Here is a 22,252-nt window from a genome sequence, read left to right on the forward strand (position 1 = left end):
AAGTTTTGAACATGTTCAAAATTAATGCGCAGCAAGAAAAATTGTTTGCAACACCGAAAATCATAGTTAACAAACTTTCTGGCAACCCTTTATGAACCATTTGCCACCTTTTACTAACCCCGGCGAAATCTGAAATTTGCTACATTCGCAAGCTAGCATTTGCCGCTCAGTGACAAACCCCCTTAAGAAATCATAAAAGAACAAGCCACATGAGCTTCTTATAATGGTGAACACAATAAAGAACACCTGTACTCAATTAGATTAGTCTGCTGCCAATAAGGTTTAAACTACAATGAGGTTGATGTATGTCCCTGTTTTCTTGACATTCATTGCTGTTGTATGTTGGAAAAACATTAACTTATTTCGTTATCTTTTTCCTTATTTTTCCTAAGAGTTTGTCAACATTGTCAAATTTGTTTTCATCGGGGGGGGGGGGGGGTCTGTGCTGTTTCTCGTCTGGGTTCTTATAAGGAAACCTTTTATTTCTCTATACTATTGTCAAGATCTGAAGTAGATATGAATGTATAATTGGGAGCAGGTACATGCATACTGTAATAGAATGTATTTTCTGCTTCTGTCATTTAGCCTACCAATCCCCACCCCCATCATAAGTAGGAAAATAGATAAATAAAAAAAATGAATAAATAGATAAATGAATAAATAAATGCACAAATTTTTAATGAAAAAATAAATAGATAAATAAATAAATAAGTACATACATGTACATACATACATAGATAAATAAATAAATAAAGTAGAGAAGTAGATGTTGATGATGATGATAATGATGATGATGATGAGGATGATGATGAAGATGTTGATAATAATGATGATGGGGACATTGATGATGATGTTGAAAATGGTCATGAAGGTAAGAGAGACAATGATGTAATGATGTGCTGTAATTTGGCAAGTAACAGGGCAATATGGCTGTATTATAGACAAGTATTGTTTTCCGTTTTTGTCTCACATGCATAGCAGAGTGAGACTAGAGGCGCCGCTTTTCCGGCGGCGTCAACATCAAATCTTAACCTAAGGTTAAGTTTTTGAAATGACATCATAACTTAGAAAGTATATGGACCTAGTTCATGAAACTTGGCCATAAGGTTAATCAAGTATTACTGAACATCCTATTAGAGTTTCATGTCACATGACCAAGGTCAAAGGTCATTTAGGGTCAATGAACTTAGACCATGTTGGGGGAATCAACATCAAAATCTTAACCTGAGGTTAAGTTTTTGAAATGTCATCATAACTTAGAAAATATATGGACCTAGTTCATTAAACTTGGACATAAGGTTAATCAAGTATCACTGAACATCCTGTGCGCATTTTAGGTCACATGACCAAGGTCAAAGGTCAATGAACTTTGGCCATAATGGGGGTATCTGTTGAATTACCATCATAACTGTGCAAGTTTATTGATCTGACTTTTGAAACTTGGACATAAGAGTAATCAAGTATCACTGAATATCCTGTGCAAGTTTCAGGTCACATGATCAAGGTCAAAGGTCATGTGAGGTCAATGAATTTTGGCCACATTGGGGGTATTTGTTGAATTACCATCCTATCTCTGTAAGTGTATTGGTCTAGTTCATAAAACATGGAAATAAGAGTAACCAAGTATCACTGAACATCTTGTGCGAGTTATAGTAGTTTTCAAAGTCAGCACTGCTGCTATGTTGAATCGCGTGATGCAGGTGAGACGGCCAGAGACATTCAACTTGTTAACAATTTTTGATAAGGTATAAAATGTAGTTTTTTGCAATTGATAATGTCATTTAACCATTTGACCGGCTGACATTTTTGTCTCACCTGCGAAGCAAAGTGAGACTATAGGCGCCGCTTTTCCGACGGCGGCGGCGTCAACATCAAATCTTAACCTGAGGTTAAGTTTTTGAAATGACGTCATAACTTAGAAAGTATATGGACCTAGTTAATAAAACTTGGCCATAAGGTTAATCAAGTATTACTGAACATCCTATTAGAGTTTCATGTCACATGACCAAGGTCAAAGGTCATTTAGGGTCAATGAACTTAGACCATGTTGGAGGATTCAACATCGAAATCGTAACCTGAGGTTAAGTTTTTGAAATGTCATCATAACTTAGAAAATATATGGACCTAGTTCATGAAACTTGGACATAAGGTTAATCAAGTATCACTGAACATCCTGCATGAGTTTCACGTCACATGACTAAGGTCAAAGGTCATTTAGGGTCAATGAACTTTGGCCGAATTGGGGATATCTGTCGAATTCCCATCATAACTTTGAAAGTTTATGGATCTGATTCATGAAACTTGGACATAATAGTAATCAAGCATCATTGAAAATTTTGTGCAAGTTTCAGGTCTCATGATTAAGGTCAAAGGTCATTTAGGGTCAATGAACTTTGGCCGAATCGGGGGTATCTGTTGAATTACCATCATAACTTTGAAAGTTTATTGGTCTAGTTAATTAAACTTGGACATTAGAGTAATCAAGTATCACTGAACATCCTGTGCACGTTTCAGGTGACATGACCAAGGTCAAAGGTCAATGAACTTTGGCCGAATTGGGTGTATCTGTTGAATTACCATCATAACTTTGAAAGTTTATGGATCTGATTCATGAAACTTGTACATAAGAGTAATCAAGTATCACTGAACATCCTGTTCAAGTTTCAGGTCACATGATTAAGGTCAAAGGTCATGTAAGGTCAATGAACTTTGGCCATGTTGGGGTTTTTTGTTGAATAACCATCATATCTCTGTAAGTTTATTGGTCTAGTTCATAAAAAGTGGACATAAGAGTAACTATGTATCACTGAACATCTTGTGCGAGTTAGAATTGTATTCAAAGTCAGCACTGCTGCTATATTGAACCGCGTGATGCAGGTGAGACGGCCAGAGGTATTCCACTTGTTTATAAGTTGAACCCCCCTGCATATAACATCTCTTAATACATGTATGCATGTATGTAATTGATGCAAAAGTAGTAGTTATTGTCATGGTGGTATGTAGATAAATGGATATTACACCCAGGGGTAATCTACAAAATTTGTGGCACTCTTGCGTAATATGGTCCGAGTATCTTTCTATTCTAATATCGTTTTTATGTGTATTTCTGCAGAAGTCACCAAGTAAAAGTTGGTCAGCCGATGCTATTTCATTTCTCTTGGAGTCGTTAGTAGAGAAGACTTGTTTGGCTCATATAAGGGTAAGTAGAAACTTGTATGTTATTTTTGTAATTCTCCGAACAAAATTACAGTAGATCTCGCTCTTGTGAATGTGCACCATCACTTTCATAAGCATGTACTTACCATCACTCAACGCCATTTTGCGCTTTTATTTCTTTATTTTTACTGCATTTTTGGAAATTAGTGTTCAGGACTGGACTATGTCCAGTTCGCGTCTTCTGGAACTATCTTGGAAATCATTTTGTCATCGTTTTCTGATAATTTTCTTTGCATTATGAATCAAGACATGGACACCTAGCAGTCCGCTGAATCTGGACTGGCACGGCAGAAAGTGAGTTTGTTCATCAACTAAAATGGAAATGAGTGTCTAGTGAGAACTTATCTCATATCAGTGCTGTTGGCATCAAGAAAGAATACAAATTCTTCAAGTAGTGATATGTATCCACACCTTTAAATATTTAGTGAAAATAAACATTACACACATGCAGACAGATAAAGGTCAAAGAGAAGAAGTACCCCCCTTCCCATATAGTTGCTTTCCTCTTTTCCCTCTTCCTCTTCTTTCTTTCATTTTGCCGTTTGTATTTGTTTTGTTTTCTTCTTCATTATTTCATTGTTTCTCCTTGTTATTTTACCATTACCTTTTAGTTTTGTTTTGTGGTCCTTGTTAGTCTTCTAATTACAAAGACGGGGTTTACTTGTAATTTTTCTCTTACAAACAACATTATCTCATTACTTCTTTATAAAGCAGTGTTACAATAGTGACAAATGACAGGTAATTACGGATAATATTTATGTGACTAACTCTTCGTAATATCTAATTATACTGTCATCAATAGTAAATTTGTATATATGAAGCTGAAGGTATACTTTTCTAAGAACTAAATAAGGCTAATTAGAACTCACTGGCATAAACATCTGTACATTCTTTATTTCATATTTTCCTTGCAGCAATCTTGCATGTACAGTATGAGAAAATTGCCCAATCAACATTGAAAACAATTATTTTGTTTTTTATGTATATGTTTATAGATTTGTGTAAGATGCGTGATAATATCATAAATATATTACAATAGCATTGTTGTAATTGTTTTAACGTGTTTGTTAAACACAAAATGGATCTCTGAATATGTTGTCAATGTTTTTACAAACTATCACAAGAGACAAAGAAAGGTGTTTTAGAATGAACAATTTTAAAATCAAGCTTTTTGGTGCTTTTGGAGGGCTGAGCAAATGTGATGATACATATGATACCATGATAGTTACGTACAATATTTTTGTAAGGAGTGAAATCATGAAAGGATTTTAATAGTGAGAGGTTTAAACATTCAACAGTCATGTTCAGTATCACAAGAACACATGTATGTATTTTTATAATTCATATATATAGACCTTTTGATACATTCATGAACACAGAAATGCCAACCATTCCCTTTTTAGAGTATTGTTCCTCTCTTGATATGAATATGCAAATACACTACTTTTTTTTAAATTTATGATCATGGATTATGTATACAGTCCGACGGTCCCAGACCAGTAAAAATCACTGTCGGGCCAATAACTTGTTGCACGAAAAAAACAAGTAAATTCTTGCCTTCGAGCACATGTTTAAAAAAATGGGGAATTATCAAGTTTTCAAGTAGAGTAATTTTCCATGTTTTTCACCGATCTCACTACAACAGGCTAGTGATTTTTACGTTGAAACAAATTTTAAAAAATACTCAATTTTGTCAAAAAATACTTGTTTTCCTTCTAAGAATCCTTTTTTTAATAAAAGGTTGGCAGGTGTGTGAACATGATGGCAATGCTGATGACTATCAAGGGATATTCTTAGAAAAATTGCACTCTTTTATATTAATACTACTTTGAGTTTCCATTCCAGTGTACAATCAATCATCACTGCTAGTTAACTAAAATTGTACAAAGCCTACTTAGCTTGTTGTACGCGATCAAATGGGAGGCTGAATGTGACACATTCATACCGTTGCACGGCTTTAGGAGGTGACGTCACAATGCGATTTCATTGAATAAGGTGACAATGCACGTACAGCCCGCTGGCTAAATGCGCAATGCTGTCCAAGATCATGTGCGCTTGTGTGATTTTGCTATTCGCTTTCAATATTTCTGCTTCCTTTTCATAGATTACTGGAGAAAAAAAACTCTTGTTTTTTCCATATTATTGTAGATTCCGAGGCGTTGTACAACACAAATAGCAAATATTCTTATTTGTGCAATGGTGCGAGATTTCGCATTCGGTGAAAGAAAGAAACGCTCTATTCAACTCTGCTAACGCCTCTTTGAATAGAGCATCTTTCTTTCACCTCATGCGAAATCTCTCACCATCGCACTCATGCCTATTCGCTATTTGTATATTGAAATAAAAGACTTTGTGTCATGTGAAACAAAGATTTATTCCTCACTGAAAATGTGGAATTATCATGTTTCATATTGTTTTTTTTTGTTCAAACAAGAGGGTCCTTATTGTAAACTCTGTAAAATTGAAATATTGTACAATTGAAGCAATACAAACAAAAACAAAAATAATGAGTGAGGCGCATCATCAACTTCATCATTTGCACATCATTGAGTTGTGCATATAACTGTTTTGTGAAAAATAAGCAAAATTTTAAAATGCCAGAACTTTCTTTTTTAGATACAATTTTTAATGAAATTTTTAGTGTTATGCTTCTTTGCTTTTTCTCTTTCTCTTCAAATTAACTTTTTCTGGGGTGGACTTGTCCCTTATAGTATGTGTGATTTGTTTTTCTCTCCTTGTTTTTACCAAAATACTCGGGAGTGAAGGAAAATAGAATTAAATGTCACTGTGATTGTAATTGCAAGAAAACAGAAATTAGATCTAAATTGATTTTAAAAAGCAGAAATTAGATTCAGATTTGTGGTTTCTTTCTTCGTTTTTAGTAACATTAGACCACAAGGAAACCAAATAAGAGGGAATTAGGCAGGATTTTTTTTACAGACATTTTTCTCAGAAAAGATTAACTGGACGCTAGTTCTTATCATTCTCCCCCTTTTTAGTAGGTTTCCACTCTCTTCTTTCTTTCTTTTTCTTTTCTTTTCTTTAGTGCGGCATGAACATCTTTTTGAGGGATACCAGTGCATTGCAAATGTTCACATTATTATTATTATTTCTTAGAGTGGAATTAAGATGGTTTGATTTTCAATTAGCATTTTCAGAATCTAACCACACCAGACAGAATTGGAATTAGAATATGGATTACTTAGAAGGATATTATGAATGAAATTGCATCATACCCTTAGGATATATTAGATAGAAAGTATCAGACTACATGCTTGCTTTAATCGGAATGCCTAGATTATACAGTGTATAGCATTTTGCTTTGGAAAAAAAGATCTACCAAAACCAGACTATTTTCCCCATTAGACTTTGTGGTAAATTTACCTGTTCTTGTCAGTTGATACTCATGTATAGAATTCCAAGAAAAAAATATTTGTTTAGAGGGCTTTCTTTTATTTTCAAGTCAAAATTTGATTTACTGAGTTTTCTTTTTGATCTTGGGAACACTTGTAACTCCAATTGACACATATACAGCTGTATTAAGCATATGACTTTCCAGTACTGTGAAATATATGTTGTTTCATTGAAAGATGTACTTTTCCCTATTATTTGATAGATGTCTTATAGAACTGACAACCCAGCAGGGATGTGCCATTAAATGCGTTAGAGACTGGATGATTTTTTTAGATGTAAAGTCTGTGTTTTTCATAGATTCCAGCCTACACAGATGAGGGCTCAGTCTTTAATGGGGTTAATACTGTACTTGAGCTTTGCCAATGACCAGCACTTGATTAAGAATTAAATCAAGATTAAGAAAAAAGGGAGGTGCGATAGCTCAGAGGGAGGCGCGAAAGCTCAGTCGGTAGAGCGGGGATTCGTGTTCCGGTGACCCGGGTTCGATTCCCACTTGGTGCGCTAGTGCCCTTTGGTAAGGCATTAATTCTCAGTACCAGGTCCTTCGGAGGGGACTTTAAGCCGTCGGTCCTCTGGTTGCTTGCTGACAAGCATTCATGCTTTCTTAGCAATCAGGTAAAAAAAATCAACAATAAGAATTAGTAAAGGAGAATGAAACCATTGGAACAAGATAGCTTGTGTGAAAACAGAAAAATCAAAGAAACAGATCAACAAAAGTTAGAGAAAAATCGGACAAATAATGAGAAAGTTAGGAGCATTTGAATATTGCGATCACTAATGCTATGGATATAGCAAATTGGCAATGCGACAAAGATGTGTGATGTCACTTGTGAACAACTCTCCCCATTACTTTAGTATATTTTTCACTTGAATTGCCTCTTTTATCACATCTATCCATAGATCATGTGTTCTTTCTACATGAGGGCATGTATTACATATTTTTTAAGAATACATCATGGATAAAGAGTTTGTATCATCAGAAAAAGCAAAAAGAGACATTTTGAGGGTATTTTATAGTCCACCAAAGGGAAAGTTGTTCATCAGTGACATCACACATCCTTGTCGCATTGCCAATGGGAGGATCTCCATAGCATTAGTGATTGCAATATTCAAATGCTCATAACTTTCTCATTATTTGTCCGATTTTTCTCAAACTTTCTTTATTCTTATTCTTTGATTTTTCTGTTTCTACACAAGCCTATTTGTTCCAAAGGTTTCATTCCCCGTTTAACCATCACTGTGGGCTAATCCCCTGGGCTAGTCCTGAGGCCCGTCTTACAAAGAGTTGCGATTGACCTGATCAATCACAACTATGGACGGCCGGCAACGTCAACATCCAAAATGAATGAATGTTCAAAATGTATTCTAGATATGACGTAAATTAAATAAATTCATTGTTTTCTTGACAATTCGGTGTGTTACCTGTAGACTTTGTTTACAAAGGATATTTTGAAAATTTTATGTAGAAAAAAAATTGTGACACTGATGGATTTCCGTAGAGTTACGATTGATTGGATCAATCATAACTCTTTGTGGTTATTATTAGTTATTGTGTCTATCAAGAATGTATCCTCAAGAGAATGCACATGTAGTCAATGCACCCATAGGCATTTTCAGGAAGGAGAAGATGCACAAGGGGAGGATGATGCATTATTGATGTGTTATTTTCAGGAAAAAAATCGAAGTCAAATTTCTAATCCACCACCATGATGGATAATTGTTTTTTAATCATTTGATACTTTACCCTGTGGTTAGGCTGTCATAATTCATTTCTTTCATGGACCTATGATGTTGAGAATTATATCTGAATCCTGTTTTCTTACTTGCAGGCAATTTGCGTGAAAGATGAGCCATTAACCGTCGAGTTGACCCTACCCACTGGCGAGAGTGTCGTGAGATTGATGCTGAATAAGGGTTTTGCAGAGCTGCTTGCAGACTGCGAAGATCTGGATGATGGGACTTTGGATGATGCGAGCACCATCACTGACGGGACGTCTACACCGGCGTTTAGCCGAGCTATGAGTGAAGTAAGATTTTTTTTTTGAGACACTAACTTTATAAAGTTCCGACAATAACATTGATTGTTTCTAGCTCTTAAGCACTCCTTATTTTCGATGAATACTTTTTTTCATCTTAGTATTATTAACCAACCTGGATGTACAAACATGTTTGTCTCTCTTGCTAGAATTTTCTGATTAAAATGGCCCTGAAATATTGCTACGAGGGACCCCTCCCCCAGAATGTGTTTGTTTCAAAGAAAATCAATCTCGTGGATGAACGTTTTTAAATGTATTTTCCTTGATGAATCTATCATCTGAAAATGCCATTGTGCAATTAACTCTCTTGTGGTGGCTGTTGTTCAACTACCGGCCCCCAGTCCATCATAAGAAACCTCCTGAAGGGATTAACGCTGCCCCAACCCTCTCTTCATGATCTCATCATGTGAGGTCCATCCATTAGCCGAGGCGATGGAAACTCTAGACAGGGGATGGGGAAGGTCTCATTTTGCAGCTGGACTTCCGTCAAAAGTGTAATGATGTAAAACCACATTGTTTCTTGAAGAATAAAACTATGCAATCAAACTTCACCTATATTCTTTGTCCAGCTCAGACATTTTGTGAGAGTTTGTGATAGCCAATCTTGTAAACGTCTTTTGCAAAACCAAACATTTCTTGTTATCCGCTAATCCTGCTTGAAATAAAGAAATGTTTTATAGTTGTTTGTTTTATATAACATCAGTAGGAATATATAAAGTCTCGTTCAGAATGATGCAAGAAAAGATTTAGAAGCAGCATGTTTCAGTGTGTAGACATTGTGGGACATTGCCCCCATTCAAAGTTCAAAGTTGAATTCAACATCCATTTACATTCTAAAAGTTACAATACAGTGGCAGTAGCAATTAATTTGTATCAGAAACAAGGAAAATATCAATTTGTAGTTGTTTTTTCTCTTTGACCAGAGTGTGGATCAATTCCTTTCTCTCTTTCTCAACTCTCATTAATTAATAACAGGATGGCGAAGATGGGGCTCACTACAATCCTGAAATCCCCCGTTCCGTCGTCAACGTCCTCAAGGGCGTGACCGAAGCCGTTGAGATGGAAGAGGGCGGGGCGATGATGGCTGCACCGGGTCAGGCATTCCGTCCCACAATGCTCCCTGATGTCGGGGTATACTTCTGGGTCACCGTTAGCCATCTGGATGAGCCAGACTTAGTAAGTTCATTAATATTTTTTTTTATTCATTCATATATCTATATTTATTCAAGGTTGCTCCTTTCACCAAAAGTGGTGGTCTTCTTTATTTAAAAAAAAATGCCATGATTTTACAAAAGAAATCATCAAAAGGAACATATAGAATAAGAAGAAAAAAAGTATTAATGTTTGACTATTTGGCAGTAATTTGAAAGTGTGCAAATATGCATATCCAAAACAGGCAAAATTGAAGGGCCTTGGGGCGAATTCGCTTCCATAGTGTCACAAAGAGCCTTGTAAAAATAAAAAAAAGAACTCCTAAATTCCCTAAGGACCCAATGTAAACATTGTAATGTAGCAAAATTGGGCTGGGGAGCTCAAAAGTAACCCCGGAAAAAAAATTATTAATTTTTTCCCCTGACCCTAAAGACACATAATAATCATTATTAATCTAACAGAATCTATACATCCTGAATAGCCATCCCTTCTATAGAGATTATAATTGTTTTCATTTTTTTTTTACCTTTGTCTTTCTTTTTTACATCTTGTCCTATCCAGCTTTATATCCAATACACTCAAACCAATGAAGATGATCCCGATCCAATCATAGCACAAGCTGCCCAGCATGCCTTAGAGTCAGAGGAACTTGTCGCTGAACTCGCCAGTATGGCCCCTCACCTGCCCTTTCTTCTCAATCCGCAACCAGGTAAATATTGTTTTCATAAATTGTTTGAATATGTGACATGATTTAATTTTAAATAGAAACTTATTGTGTCAAATGTAAGAGTTTTTCTATTTGTCTGTGTGCACTGCATGTACCTTCATCTGTAATGTGTATGCATATTATATATAATGTTGTCATTAAACAACACAGAAAAAGCATGATAAAAGACAGGAGCAAAATGGATGAGCTATACTGAAAATATCCTTTGGAGTGTTGTTGTATCAGACTCATGATATCACACAAAACTGAGGGCATTTAGTTGTTCTTACCGTAGTAAAATTCAAGGCATTTATTCGTATTGACATCAGAAGATGCACCCCTAATAAAGCTGCAAAATCTTTAATTATTCAATAAAAGCTATTTAGTGAAAACATGATACTTTGAAAGTAGTCAACAGATAGTTGAAGCAAACTTTCTTCTTTGTTTCTCCACTTCCTTCTTGAGGAAGGAACTATCAATCACAATCTCTTGTTCATTTTGCATGCATGTTGCCATCACGTGCCACATGCATGCAAGCATTCAACCCTATTTTCTGGCTTAAATCTGTTTTATCGGCAGAAAGCAAATGCTTCGGGCATAGATTATATCTTAAAAGGCGCTTGGGGAGACTGGCAAATATATTCTGTTGTATTGCACCAATGAAATCCTTATCTAGAATGCACATGTAAAGTCATATATGTATATATATATATATATATGTATATATATATATGTATCCATATTTAGACATCCACTAGATACTGTATGACCTAGAGGGAAGAACATCTTTGTGAAATATACATGTATGGGGATGCATTCTACCTATTTTCTTTTTATAGTACCAAGCTATTTCATACAAATTGAATGTTGCTTCAACAAGATGCTTCTGAAAGTAGTAATAGTTTCCCTTTAAAGGTCAAGTCCACCCCAGAAAAAAATGTTTATTTGAATAAATAGAGAAAAAATCAAACTAGCATAACGCTGAAAATTTCAACAAAATCAGATGTAAAATAAAGTTAAGACATTTTAAAGTTTTGCTTATTTTTCACAAAACAGTGATATGCACAACTCAAATGAGACAGTCGATGATGTCCCTCACTATTTCTTTTGTTTTTTTTTATTGTTTGAATTATACAATAATTCAGTTTGTATAGATTTTACAATAAGGACCAACTTGACTGAATCATATACATGTAGTATTAAAAAATGCATGTTCAGGGAGGAATTAATCGTCGTTTCACTTGACAATGAGGAGAAAAATAGAATATTCCATATTTCTTATAATAAAATACGAAAGAAATAGTGAGTGGATGATGTCTCCTCATTTGCGTACCCACTGGGATGTGCATATAACTGTTTTGTGAAATTAAGCAAAACTTTAAAATGTCATAACTTTCTTATTTTACATCTGATTTTGATGAAATTTTCAGTGTTGTTCTTGTTACATTTTTCTCTTTTTATTCAAATAAACTTTTTGTTGGGATGGACTTGTCCTTTAACCCTATCTTATCTGGGCTATTTCAGACTGTACATGTATATACGGGGGGGGGGGCAATTTGACCCCCCTCAGATCTCGGCCGCTGATCCCGCTATCGTTGTGAAAATTTGCACGCGTGTGGAGCTGTATGTAAACTACAGGACTGTATGGTAAAATTTTTTAAAAATTAATTCTTTATATTTTTAATTAATTAACTATGCAAATAAGCATATGAAATTTGCCCTAAATTTTGTTTTTTTTGTGTATGTTTTTGCCTTTAACTCAATTTTCTATAGAAAGTAGAATGCTAATTTTTGGTTGGAGTATCAATTATTACATTTCTAACAAATATCTACCAAAAAATTGCAAAAATATAATTACTTTCTTATGTATTTTATTGTTTTTTAAATTCTTATGTTTTTCTTTTTTTTTCAAACCTTTGTTTTTTATTGTTTATTTTCCAATGAACTTTGTCAGGGACCCTTCTGCGATCATAAATAGCATAAAATAAATCCTTTTAAACCATCAAAAGTAAAAATAATCATACATCTATGATTTTTGGTTGAAAAACACAAATTGCATTGACTTTGTACACAGAATCACGTTTTTGAGCAATTTCGGGTCTGATATGCACTTACAAAATGTTGAGTAATTTCAGAACTGCGTCCCCGGGCGTCGCAATTTTGGTCTCAAAAGATGCGCAAGGCTTGAAAGTAAAAAGTCAGTGAGCGGCGCGATCAAAAAACTTTGGGCGACGGCGTAGTGATGAAATTTGTCGAGGGGGGTCAAATTGACCCCCCCCCCAGTTTAATAAGGGTTATGGAAGCAGTTGGTACTACCATACAGGTACATGCGAATCTATCCACCTATCGCAGTAAGAAGAGTGTTTAATATGATATTGATAGCATTTATTCCATTCATCATAAAAAACAAATACAAGGAACATACAAAGTTTACATGAATTACATGAGAAAATTTCAGATATCACAATGATAAAATCTGGAAAACAGTTGAATAAAAAGAAAAGAGTGTACATGATTTATAAATGAATGAGGAGGCAACTACATGTAGGAAGGGAAAGCCTTATTAGCGCTGCCACCTTAACAAAATCTGGAAAATGAATATATATATGATATTGTAAAATGCAAGATGTAATAAATACTGAATACCAGATATAAACATTGAACATAAAAGGGGAAAACACAATTAATTCTATTAGTTCTGTTCCATTGTGACTTAATGTAGCTTCAGTTTAAACAGATGATGGCTCACAAAAGGCTGAATGCCTCTAACTATGGTAGGTGATTGCTTCAGGCATTATTTTCTCCTCAATTTTGAGCAATGCACATTTTTGCATAATTACTTTAATTTGACTTGACCTGTACACATCAATCAATGTCTCGGGCTGAGCATAACTGTTGTAAATGAAAATCCATTTTTCCCAATTGATCGTGGGTCCATTAGCTACTATGCAGCACCTATGGAGCACCAGAACGGCATTGCCCATTTAAATCATTCAATGCCAAACACGGGAGAAGCAACTCCTGTCCCGTCCCATCTTTTACCGTCTTCTGGTATGACGCGGCCGGGGCTTGAACTCCTGATCTCTCGGTTGTGAGACGGACTCTTGTAAATCAACTGAGCCAACACATCGGTTTGATAAAGCATGTGCAATTCTAGAAGAATGCAGCCTTGCTGTTTCTTTATTTGTACGATAAACTTCATTTTCTTTTGTGTATGTTGTTTATGGCTATTAATCCCATTGCCAAGGGAAGAAAAGTCAGTTTCTTTACTAAAATCTGAGTGAGTTCAGTAGCCATCAGGGTAAATAGTCTGTTTTGCCTTACACTTACATGTACAGCAGGGGCAGATCCAGGATTTTCCAAAGGAAAAATTTGACAAGCAAAAAAAAGGTCTTCACTTTCAGAAACGGGTGGGGGTAGACTTCTGGATTAAGGCTATTTTAACATTACAAATTTTAATTGTGACTCTCAAAAGGGGGGCATGGGGCCGCTTTGCTCCCACCCCTGGATCCGCCAGTGACGTACATGTGCATCTCAAAAAAGATTTACTAGTATTAAACCATCTAAAGCAGTTCATGAACTTCCTATGATCCTATTCCATGTCTCCAGAGGTTTTAAGCAGTGAGTTTTATGGCATGGCTTAGGATCAGCATCACTGCTGTATTTAACCTGTTCAGTATACATGTACATCTGTAGGCTACATAACCAAGAGGGGGGGGGGTTGCTTCACAAATATTGAAGTTGAACTAAGGGTCACAATTATTTTCCGCAGTTGTGCAACATCACCACATTGGTGATGCCCCGGGAACATGTTGCAATTGCATAGCAATCTTTGAGGTGGTGCATTGAACATCATGTGCATGTTAGCACTTAAGAATTCCCTTAAGGCTTAAAGTCACACTGAACTCTTTTCGAAACGCACCCAGGTAGAGCTGATATGGTCCCCCTCCAAAATGGTAAAAATGGTAGCGATTGTATGGTCGGTGCATGCATCCAAATGCTGAGCCTGTGACCAGCTTTTTCTCAGTTGGAGAGAGGTGGGGAGTGCTTCATGAAGCAAATAAGCCAGTTTTATCTGTTCTGAGCCAATCAGGTGATAGGATTCAGTAGTTTATATTAGTTATTGGTGAAAGTCACCTACATTTGTTTCTTGAAATGCTCTCTGGGAGTGAGCATGTGACTGGACAGTGTAATGGGAACAATGGGACTATTAGATGCAAGGTGTTCCCAGTCTCTAAGACACATTGATCCAGCTTTCACAATCATGTGTCGTGCGCATGCTTTGTACCTGTAGATAGAGTTGACCACAAATTGACAAGTAAATGTATTTTAACCAGCTGGAAGATATATCTATAATATAGTGGGTGGGGGTAATTTGTTGGTATCTTTCAATATGCTAGACTCTGCTTTAGATTTCCTCCTATGAACTTTATTTTTCTCTCTTTTTATTACTTTTTCACCCTTTTTCACTATTTCCTTTTTTCTGGTATGTCTTTCTTTGGTAATAATGCTAATTTTTGCCTCTTTTCATCTCTTGAATTTCTTTCTCATCTTTCTTAATATTTACTTCTTAATTTATTCTTAACTTCTAATGTGCTCTTTCTTTCATTCTTTCAGTTTCCCATACTTCAATCTCATCTATTATTCATCTAACCTTTTTTTTTTCAAGCCTATTTTTTTCATTGTCTGTTTTCTATCTGTATTTTATTTTCTCTTTTCCATTTGTCCAATGTTTGTTCATAGATTGATAGTGATAGTTGATGATCATAATTATCATCATGTTAACCAAAACTATGATTTTTTTGCATGGTCAGCCCCCCCCCCACACACACACTTTCAGCTCAGCCCCCTGAATACCATATCAAAACATCCATAGATGCTTCCTATTCAGAAAAAGTTAGCTATCTTATGCCCCATTGAAAGCAAATTACAGAGTGTTGGAAAGAGAAATAAATCATTTTCTTAGAAATTTAAACATTTCAACACTAGTCTAAGACAGATTATACTATCTTGTGTATAATGCATTCAAAATGCAGCTAGTGTATTTTTCATGTTTCTCCGGGTACTGCATCAATACTTGGCACTCAAGTCATATGTTCATTCTCTTTTAGTTTTATCCTGTCCGAAGCTCCTATCAATTTGTGATATTAAAATGATGAATGGGGAGGTATCAAGGGATGAAAATTAGCAGGAGAGAATAATCACCTGTTCTTTTCTCTCTTTTTTCTCCCATCAGTAAACTACTCGGGAAAAAAAATATGTTAAGATACATTATAAGATTATGGTGTAGATTTTTCCTTCCCGTAGGCTTACATTTCTTGTAAATTGATAGTGTTTAACAACTGAAAGTAATCCATCTTATCCTTTCGATATCATTAATCAAAGCGATGACCTTTTTCATTTCATGGTATATATTAAACGCAAGACAGACATACATGTATGTGTACATCTACATGTAAGATTGATTACTTTATGAAAGAACAGACCAGAAAATTTTATGTGTACATCTAAGATTGATTACTTTATGAAAGAACAGACCAGAAAGAGGGCAAGGATTTGGGATGATGTTGAGCATTTTGTAAAAAAAATCCTTTTTACAGATTTGCTATTGAATAACCTTAAATCGTTTAACTTCACATTATTATTAAGATCTGCTATTTTGTATATCAAAGAGAAATGATGTTTAAAGATGCAGGTCTTTATGAGAAACAATTTAAATCTTGGCCAGTTAACCCCAAATATTATCATAGAAAGTACACTCTGTTTGCATTTAAATGACACTTCGATTATGTGGAGTTACATTTGATTACCGTACAACTCTCTGGCATGATAAATTATTTGACTGTACATGAAAATGGTCATTTGACTTTTTGGAAGTGATACAGACTTCACCCTGGGAACAATAATTTTATACTCTTTCAATCATTCCATATTTACAATGATAGAAAAATTTATATTTTACCACAAATCAACTAGCAAAGTAAAATAACAGCAAACAAGATTTACATACAAGATGTTCAAAGTGACTTAGTGGTAGTGACTGTAGAATTAATATTTCAGAAGTTCGTTATATCCATTTTTAATTAATGTTTTTCTTAATATTTTTGGGGCCACCAAACTTTGATATTGGGCCACCAAAAAAAATTATTCGAAGGTTTTGGTGGCCCGAATGGGCTACCACCAAAAAAGTTAATGTGGAACCTTGCCTGTCGGATGTAAAAATTACAGTAAGCACAACAAAATATTGAGATGTACACAACGGGTATTAATATGAGTTTTTTTTACTAAAAATAGGATTTTTTTGGGGAAATAATAGGATTTTTGGTCAAGTGTGGTTGGCAGCTCTGCTTCACATGTATGCAAAAAAAATCAGAAAAGATAAGTGAGTCAAATTGTAAATCAAAGCAATATGGCTCAAAATGTGTCACTTTGACTCATTTTGGGGCTAATCTTTTAACTGTAAGGACAAGTGACAAGTTTTCTGTGTATGTGCATGCTTTCCGAAATGTAGGAAACCTATCCTTTCCAGGGTCAAAAGTGATAATTTACAAAATGTTTTGTCTCCTACAGATATGCCATGCTGTGCCCAGTACAGTGTAGACGAGAGATGGTACAGGGCAGAAATCATTGAAGTAGTCAGGAAAGACATTATCATGTGTCATGTTAGGTTCGTTGACTATGGCACGGTGGAGTGGCTATCCTTAAACAGGTAAGGCAACATTTATTATAGATTCATGTGTTTTTATTTCATTCTGTGTTGTCTTGGTTAGTACAATGTGTTTGGTTTCATTCGCATACATTCGTAATTCCGAAGGTTCGGATATCCCGAAGCTTCGTTATTCTGAAGGTTCGCACATGTATTTCTGAAGGTTCGTAATTCCAAAGGTTCGTTAGTCCGAAAACAAAATGAGGTTCATAATTCCAAAGGTTCGTTAATCCGAAAACAAAATGAGGTTCATAATTCCGAAGGTTCGTTAGTCTGAAAACGAAATGATTAACGAATCTTATTTCGTTTTCGGACTAACCTTCGGAACAACGCCACAAATATTCGGATTAAGGAACCCTTTTACGTTTTCGGATTAACGAACATCAAGGTATAGGCAATTTACGTGGTTCGGAATTACGAACCTTGGGAGTAAGGAACCTTCGGAATTACAAAGTGTAACCGGTTTCATTGATGTGACTACCCTGTACTCAAAATCCACACTTAGTTCACCAGAAACAAATTGTAGTTTCTCATAGTGTGAAAGAACAGTTCCTACTTTTGATAATGATAAAGTAATTTATTGGAATATATTTATTGAGGAAGAAATTCAGAATGAGATGCAAATAATGATGAAAAATTGAGCTTGAGTTTGATGTTTACGCAATCTTGAAGCAAGCCGACTGCAAGACCAATGAAAATACACAAAAAAGTTTCTCCAAAATGCTTTATGTAGGGAATTGTATGCCTGTATATTGATAGACAGTACTGGTAGGACTAGCATTTGTCTTTTATGATATTAAAGACAATTTTATTTTGATTTTTGGAGCAAAATTAATACGTTGGTTCATTGCAGATAATCTTTTGTAGCAGCTTTGTGTTGTTGTTTTTTAGCTATTTGGTCTCAACTTTTCACAAGTTCTCCAAATTCTTCATGTTTGATGTCTTTGTATATTTATCTTTCTGAATAGAATTCTACATGAAAGGGGACCTATTTGTTATAAGTCAATATTTTTCATGAGTAATACCACAATGATGATGATAAAATGCAATAAATGCATACCCAGCTTTAGCATGGGTGTATCATAAAGCTGTTTGTCAGTTAAGAGGGACTTTAAGAACGACAGGTGATCAAAATGTTTGTTTGCAATTGTTTAGCGCGTAAGAAAAGTTCACCAGTCATTCTTAAAGTCACTCTCAACTTAGAAAACAGCTTTACGAAACACTCTCCTGATTGTATGCTCTACTATTCAAGGAGTTCCTTTCTACCAGGTATAGTGCAATGGGTGAAGAGTAGCAAATATACATGGAGACAAACACCATGCCAAAGAATGCAAATGATGCAGTGGGATTTGAACCCCTGACTTTGTGGTTCAAAGCCTGAAACTAATCCACTGGGCTTTATCAACCTCTCTGTATTAAGGACATATTACACTATTTTTTTCTGTTCTTCATCGACTCCAAATTCTAGGGAGTTATTCTGATGACTGACAAGATTGAAATTAGAACTAATATTTTTTTTTTTCATTTGCTAGATATCCTGTCATCGAAATGATTGTTTTCCAACTGATTTGTAAATGCCAACTTGCTATCTGATGATGAAATTATAAAATTATGGTATATCAGATTATTTGTTATTTTCATTAAAAATACAAGTTTTTATTCAGTGACATTCAAGCAGCATCCAAGAGTTAATTAATCTCAGCTTTTGAACTTTTAAAACTAATCTTTGGTATATTCCCTTCGGTGTAGGTGAAAAGGACAACTTCAGAAATAGAATTATGCAACTATTGAACATCATAGTATAATAATGTAGGAAAGTTGGAAATGCAGGTCACTTGGATCATTTATCTTCTGCCATCTGATCTGGTATTTATTAGGATATGGACTTACCCCAATTTCTGCAGAAAAGTGAATAATCCTCTTTAAACCATATAAAGCTTATACACGACCTTATAACAGCAGATTACTCAGCCCACACAAGAAATTACCATGTAAATAGAAATGGAATGACATGGCCTCTCTTTCTTCTATTTTTTATTTGATCGTTTTTTTTTAAAATAAGAACATTTTTTAAAACTTTTTTTAAAGAAATTGTTTCGAAGAACTAACATTCTTTGAAGTATGGTAGGTCCTTTCTCCTTTTTGTTTGCATTTCAAATTTATGGTTTGATTTAGTAATATATATAATAATGATGATAATATAGGGTATTTATATTGCGCACGTATATACCTTGTTAGGTGCTCAAGGCGCTCCTATATTACCCGGCTAAGCTAGGTGTCCATAGCGCACACAGCTTTTTAAGGAATTACTTCTTACCGGTACCCATTTACCTCACCTAGGTTGAGTGCAGCACATTGTGGATCAGTTTCTTGCTGAAGGAAATTACGCCATGGCTGGGATTTGAACCCACGACCCTCTGTTTCAAAGTCCAAAGGCTAATCCACTGGGCCACAACGCTCCACGCAAATATATCCTCTGACACATGCGTCTTTTTTGCAAAGGTTAAACCTAATGACAGCAAGGTCAAACAAATAAAAAGAAATTAAGCAGATAAATGCAGGGAGTCGGTAAGGCCATCCCTATCCAACCAACTTCCTTCCTTGACAAGAAGGGTTTATTTCTAGTACAGAAGTGAACAAATCTGATGGTAAAGATTTTTTCTCTTTCGCTTTTGAAATCATTCATGTTATGCCGGCGGGAGGGATTCTTCTTTGAGATTTTCTGCTTCATACTTGCATCAATCAATTATGAGTGGACGGTTTGGCCTCTGTTCTTGTCACACTTCGTAAGCCAACACCCTTTTTTTGAAAGGACAAGGCTGATTTTTTTTCTCTTCCGAAAGCCACATGTTCGCCTTTTCTCATGATATTTGTAGTTTTATAACAATGCCATCAAGTTGTCCCTGGGTCCATAGTGTCCCCGTGGGCATTCATCCTTTAGGCTATTTTTTTCAGGAATGTTCAAAGATTTACCATTTCCGTGTGGTCATTGCTATCAATCTTACGTTGCATTGCAACATAATGAGTGGACGGTTTGGCATCCGTTCTTGTCATACTTCATAAGCCAACACCCTTTTTCAGCAACGAATCTTTTGAAAGGACAAGGCTGATTTTTTTCTCTCTTCGGAAGGCCACACGTCCGCATTTTCTCATGATATATGTTGTTTTGTTCCATGCCATCAAGTCGTCCCTGGGTCCCTATACTGCTCCCATGGGTATACATGTACATCCTTTTTAGGCTATTCTGTCAGGAATGTACAATGATGCTCAATTCTTTCAAAGATTTACCATTTCTGTGTGGTCATTGCTATCATTCTTACTGTACGTTGCATTGCAGCAGCAATATCCTCCTAGCATTGCAGGTTCTGTTCAGTTGGAAACAAAATCGTGATTTTTCTTTTTTTTCCCCTTCAAAATTTCATTAAATTGTTAATGACTGATAGAGCCGGCAGTCTATAAAAATTACCTAGCATTTGATATTTGGCCAACCCTTTCTGGGCTCCGTAACACAAAGGTTTGCGATGAATTGCAAATATGAAAGAACCGCTGTTATTGGTTCCCGGTCAGTATTACAAACAGAGCGCATACCACGTTGATATTGATTGGTCATTGGTATTTAGCGATTGATTGCAAACTTTTGTGTTACGGAGCCCACGTCTACTATGTAGGTAGCATTGCAGAGCTAACTGCCAGTATTTAATCCTAGTATTAATACACTCCTCCATTGATAAATATTTATGCAGTTAACTAATATGTGATAATAAAGGATGTTCTGTAAATTCAGTAAAACTGTAAAAGATAGAGGTTTGTTTCGAAAAGTGGCATGGACAGCTGCTGGTTCCCTTCATGACTTTTCAAGTAAACCATGCTTGAAGATTTCATTTGTTATTCTCTGTACCCTTTGTCATCGGTTATGAACATTATCTGTTTGATTGAAAGGTATTAAGTAATAGTCATGCTCTCACTACTCCAGTAGAAATGCTCTCTAACTGAAGTCAAAATAATGTTGTTAGCACATAAGAATTTATAAAGTTACTCTTTGAGTGTACCAAAGGCAATGCTCATGTGGCACAGGGCACATGCATATATGTGTAACAGCATGCAATGTCAATATTGCGCAAGGCATTATGCAAGACAAGAATCCACAAAATATATTAAGGCCTAATAAAATTTTGATATTGTCCTCATCCAGGGTGCTACATAACTTTTTAGAAGCACTTGCCCAGTTGGGCAAATACATTTTCAAATAGTTGGAATATACTTGCCAAAATATATTTCACTTGCCCGAAAAATCCTTGAAAAAAAGTTTTACCTCTTCAAAGAAAGTTTTGCAGTTTTTAAAACCATTGACCTTTTTCTATCTTATGACATGAACTGATCTACCTGCCATGACCAAAATTAGGGTCAATATCATATCAAATTGACCCTAATTTTGGTCATTCTACTGTGAGAATTGTGCTTGCCAAATTCAGGCAAGTAGTTTTGGTCTTAACTTCAAAACACTTGCCCAACTCTAACTTTAACTTGCCCTGGGCAATCGGGCAAGTGCTTATGTAGCACCCTGCCTTATCCGACTGACTGAAAAATGTGGAAATCAGTATCACTATTAATATATTATTATCATTGTTCTTGTCATATTTCTTGCACACCCAAAATATTTGTGCAAATGTATTTTTTAGAGAAAATGTCAGATTTGGGCAAACACATTGCCCAAATTTGTATTCAGTGGTTTAAAAAAGCACTTAAATTTGCATGTTGACTGCATTAATAAATCATCATGTCATGTGTGATTATCTTTGTGCAGCGAAGGAATGAAAAAAATTGGCTAACAGAACTAAATGTCGGATTTTGGGCTTGTGAGGGCAACATAATTGTTTTAAGGCCTAAAGATAGATGCACATCCATGTATACAGTGTATCTAGTTGACTCACTGTGCCAGAGTACAATTAGCAAGTAGGCATGACTGCGATGGTACAAGATTTGACAAAGAAAGATATTTATGCAATGACGCATTGTCAAGTT

The 22,252-nt window shown here is 35.4% G+C and overlaps 1 protein-coding gene across 1 annotated transcript in view; it reads left to right on the forward strand.

Annotated features, from left to right (window-relative positions):
- Positions 1-22,252, forward strand: part of LOC121412911 (RING finger protein 17-like) — an 81,053-nt gene that overhangs the window by 27,596 nt on the left and 31,205 nt on the right. The window contains exons 15-19 of the mRNA XM_041605672.1: positions 3,113-3,199; positions 8,460-8,657; positions 9,642-9,842; positions 10,380-10,527; positions 17,095-17,233. Of these exons, the coding sequence (XP_041461606.1) occupies positions 3,113-3,199; positions 8,460-8,657; positions 9,642-9,842; positions 10,380-10,527; positions 17,095-17,233 (773 nt within the window). The remainder of the gene's footprint in view (positions 1-3,112; positions 3,200-8,459; positions 8,658-9,641; positions 9,843-10,379; positions 10,528-17,094; positions 17,234-22,252) is intronic.

This window comes from Lytechinus variegatus, chromosome 4 (genome assembly GCF_018143015.1).
Source record: "Lytechinus variegatus isolate NC3 chromosome 4, Lvar_3.0, whole genome shotgun sequence".
NCBI classification, from domain to species: domain Eukaryota; kingdom Metazoa; phylum Echinodermata; class Echinoidea; order Temnopleuroida; family Toxopneustidae; genus Lytechinus; species Lytechinus variegatus.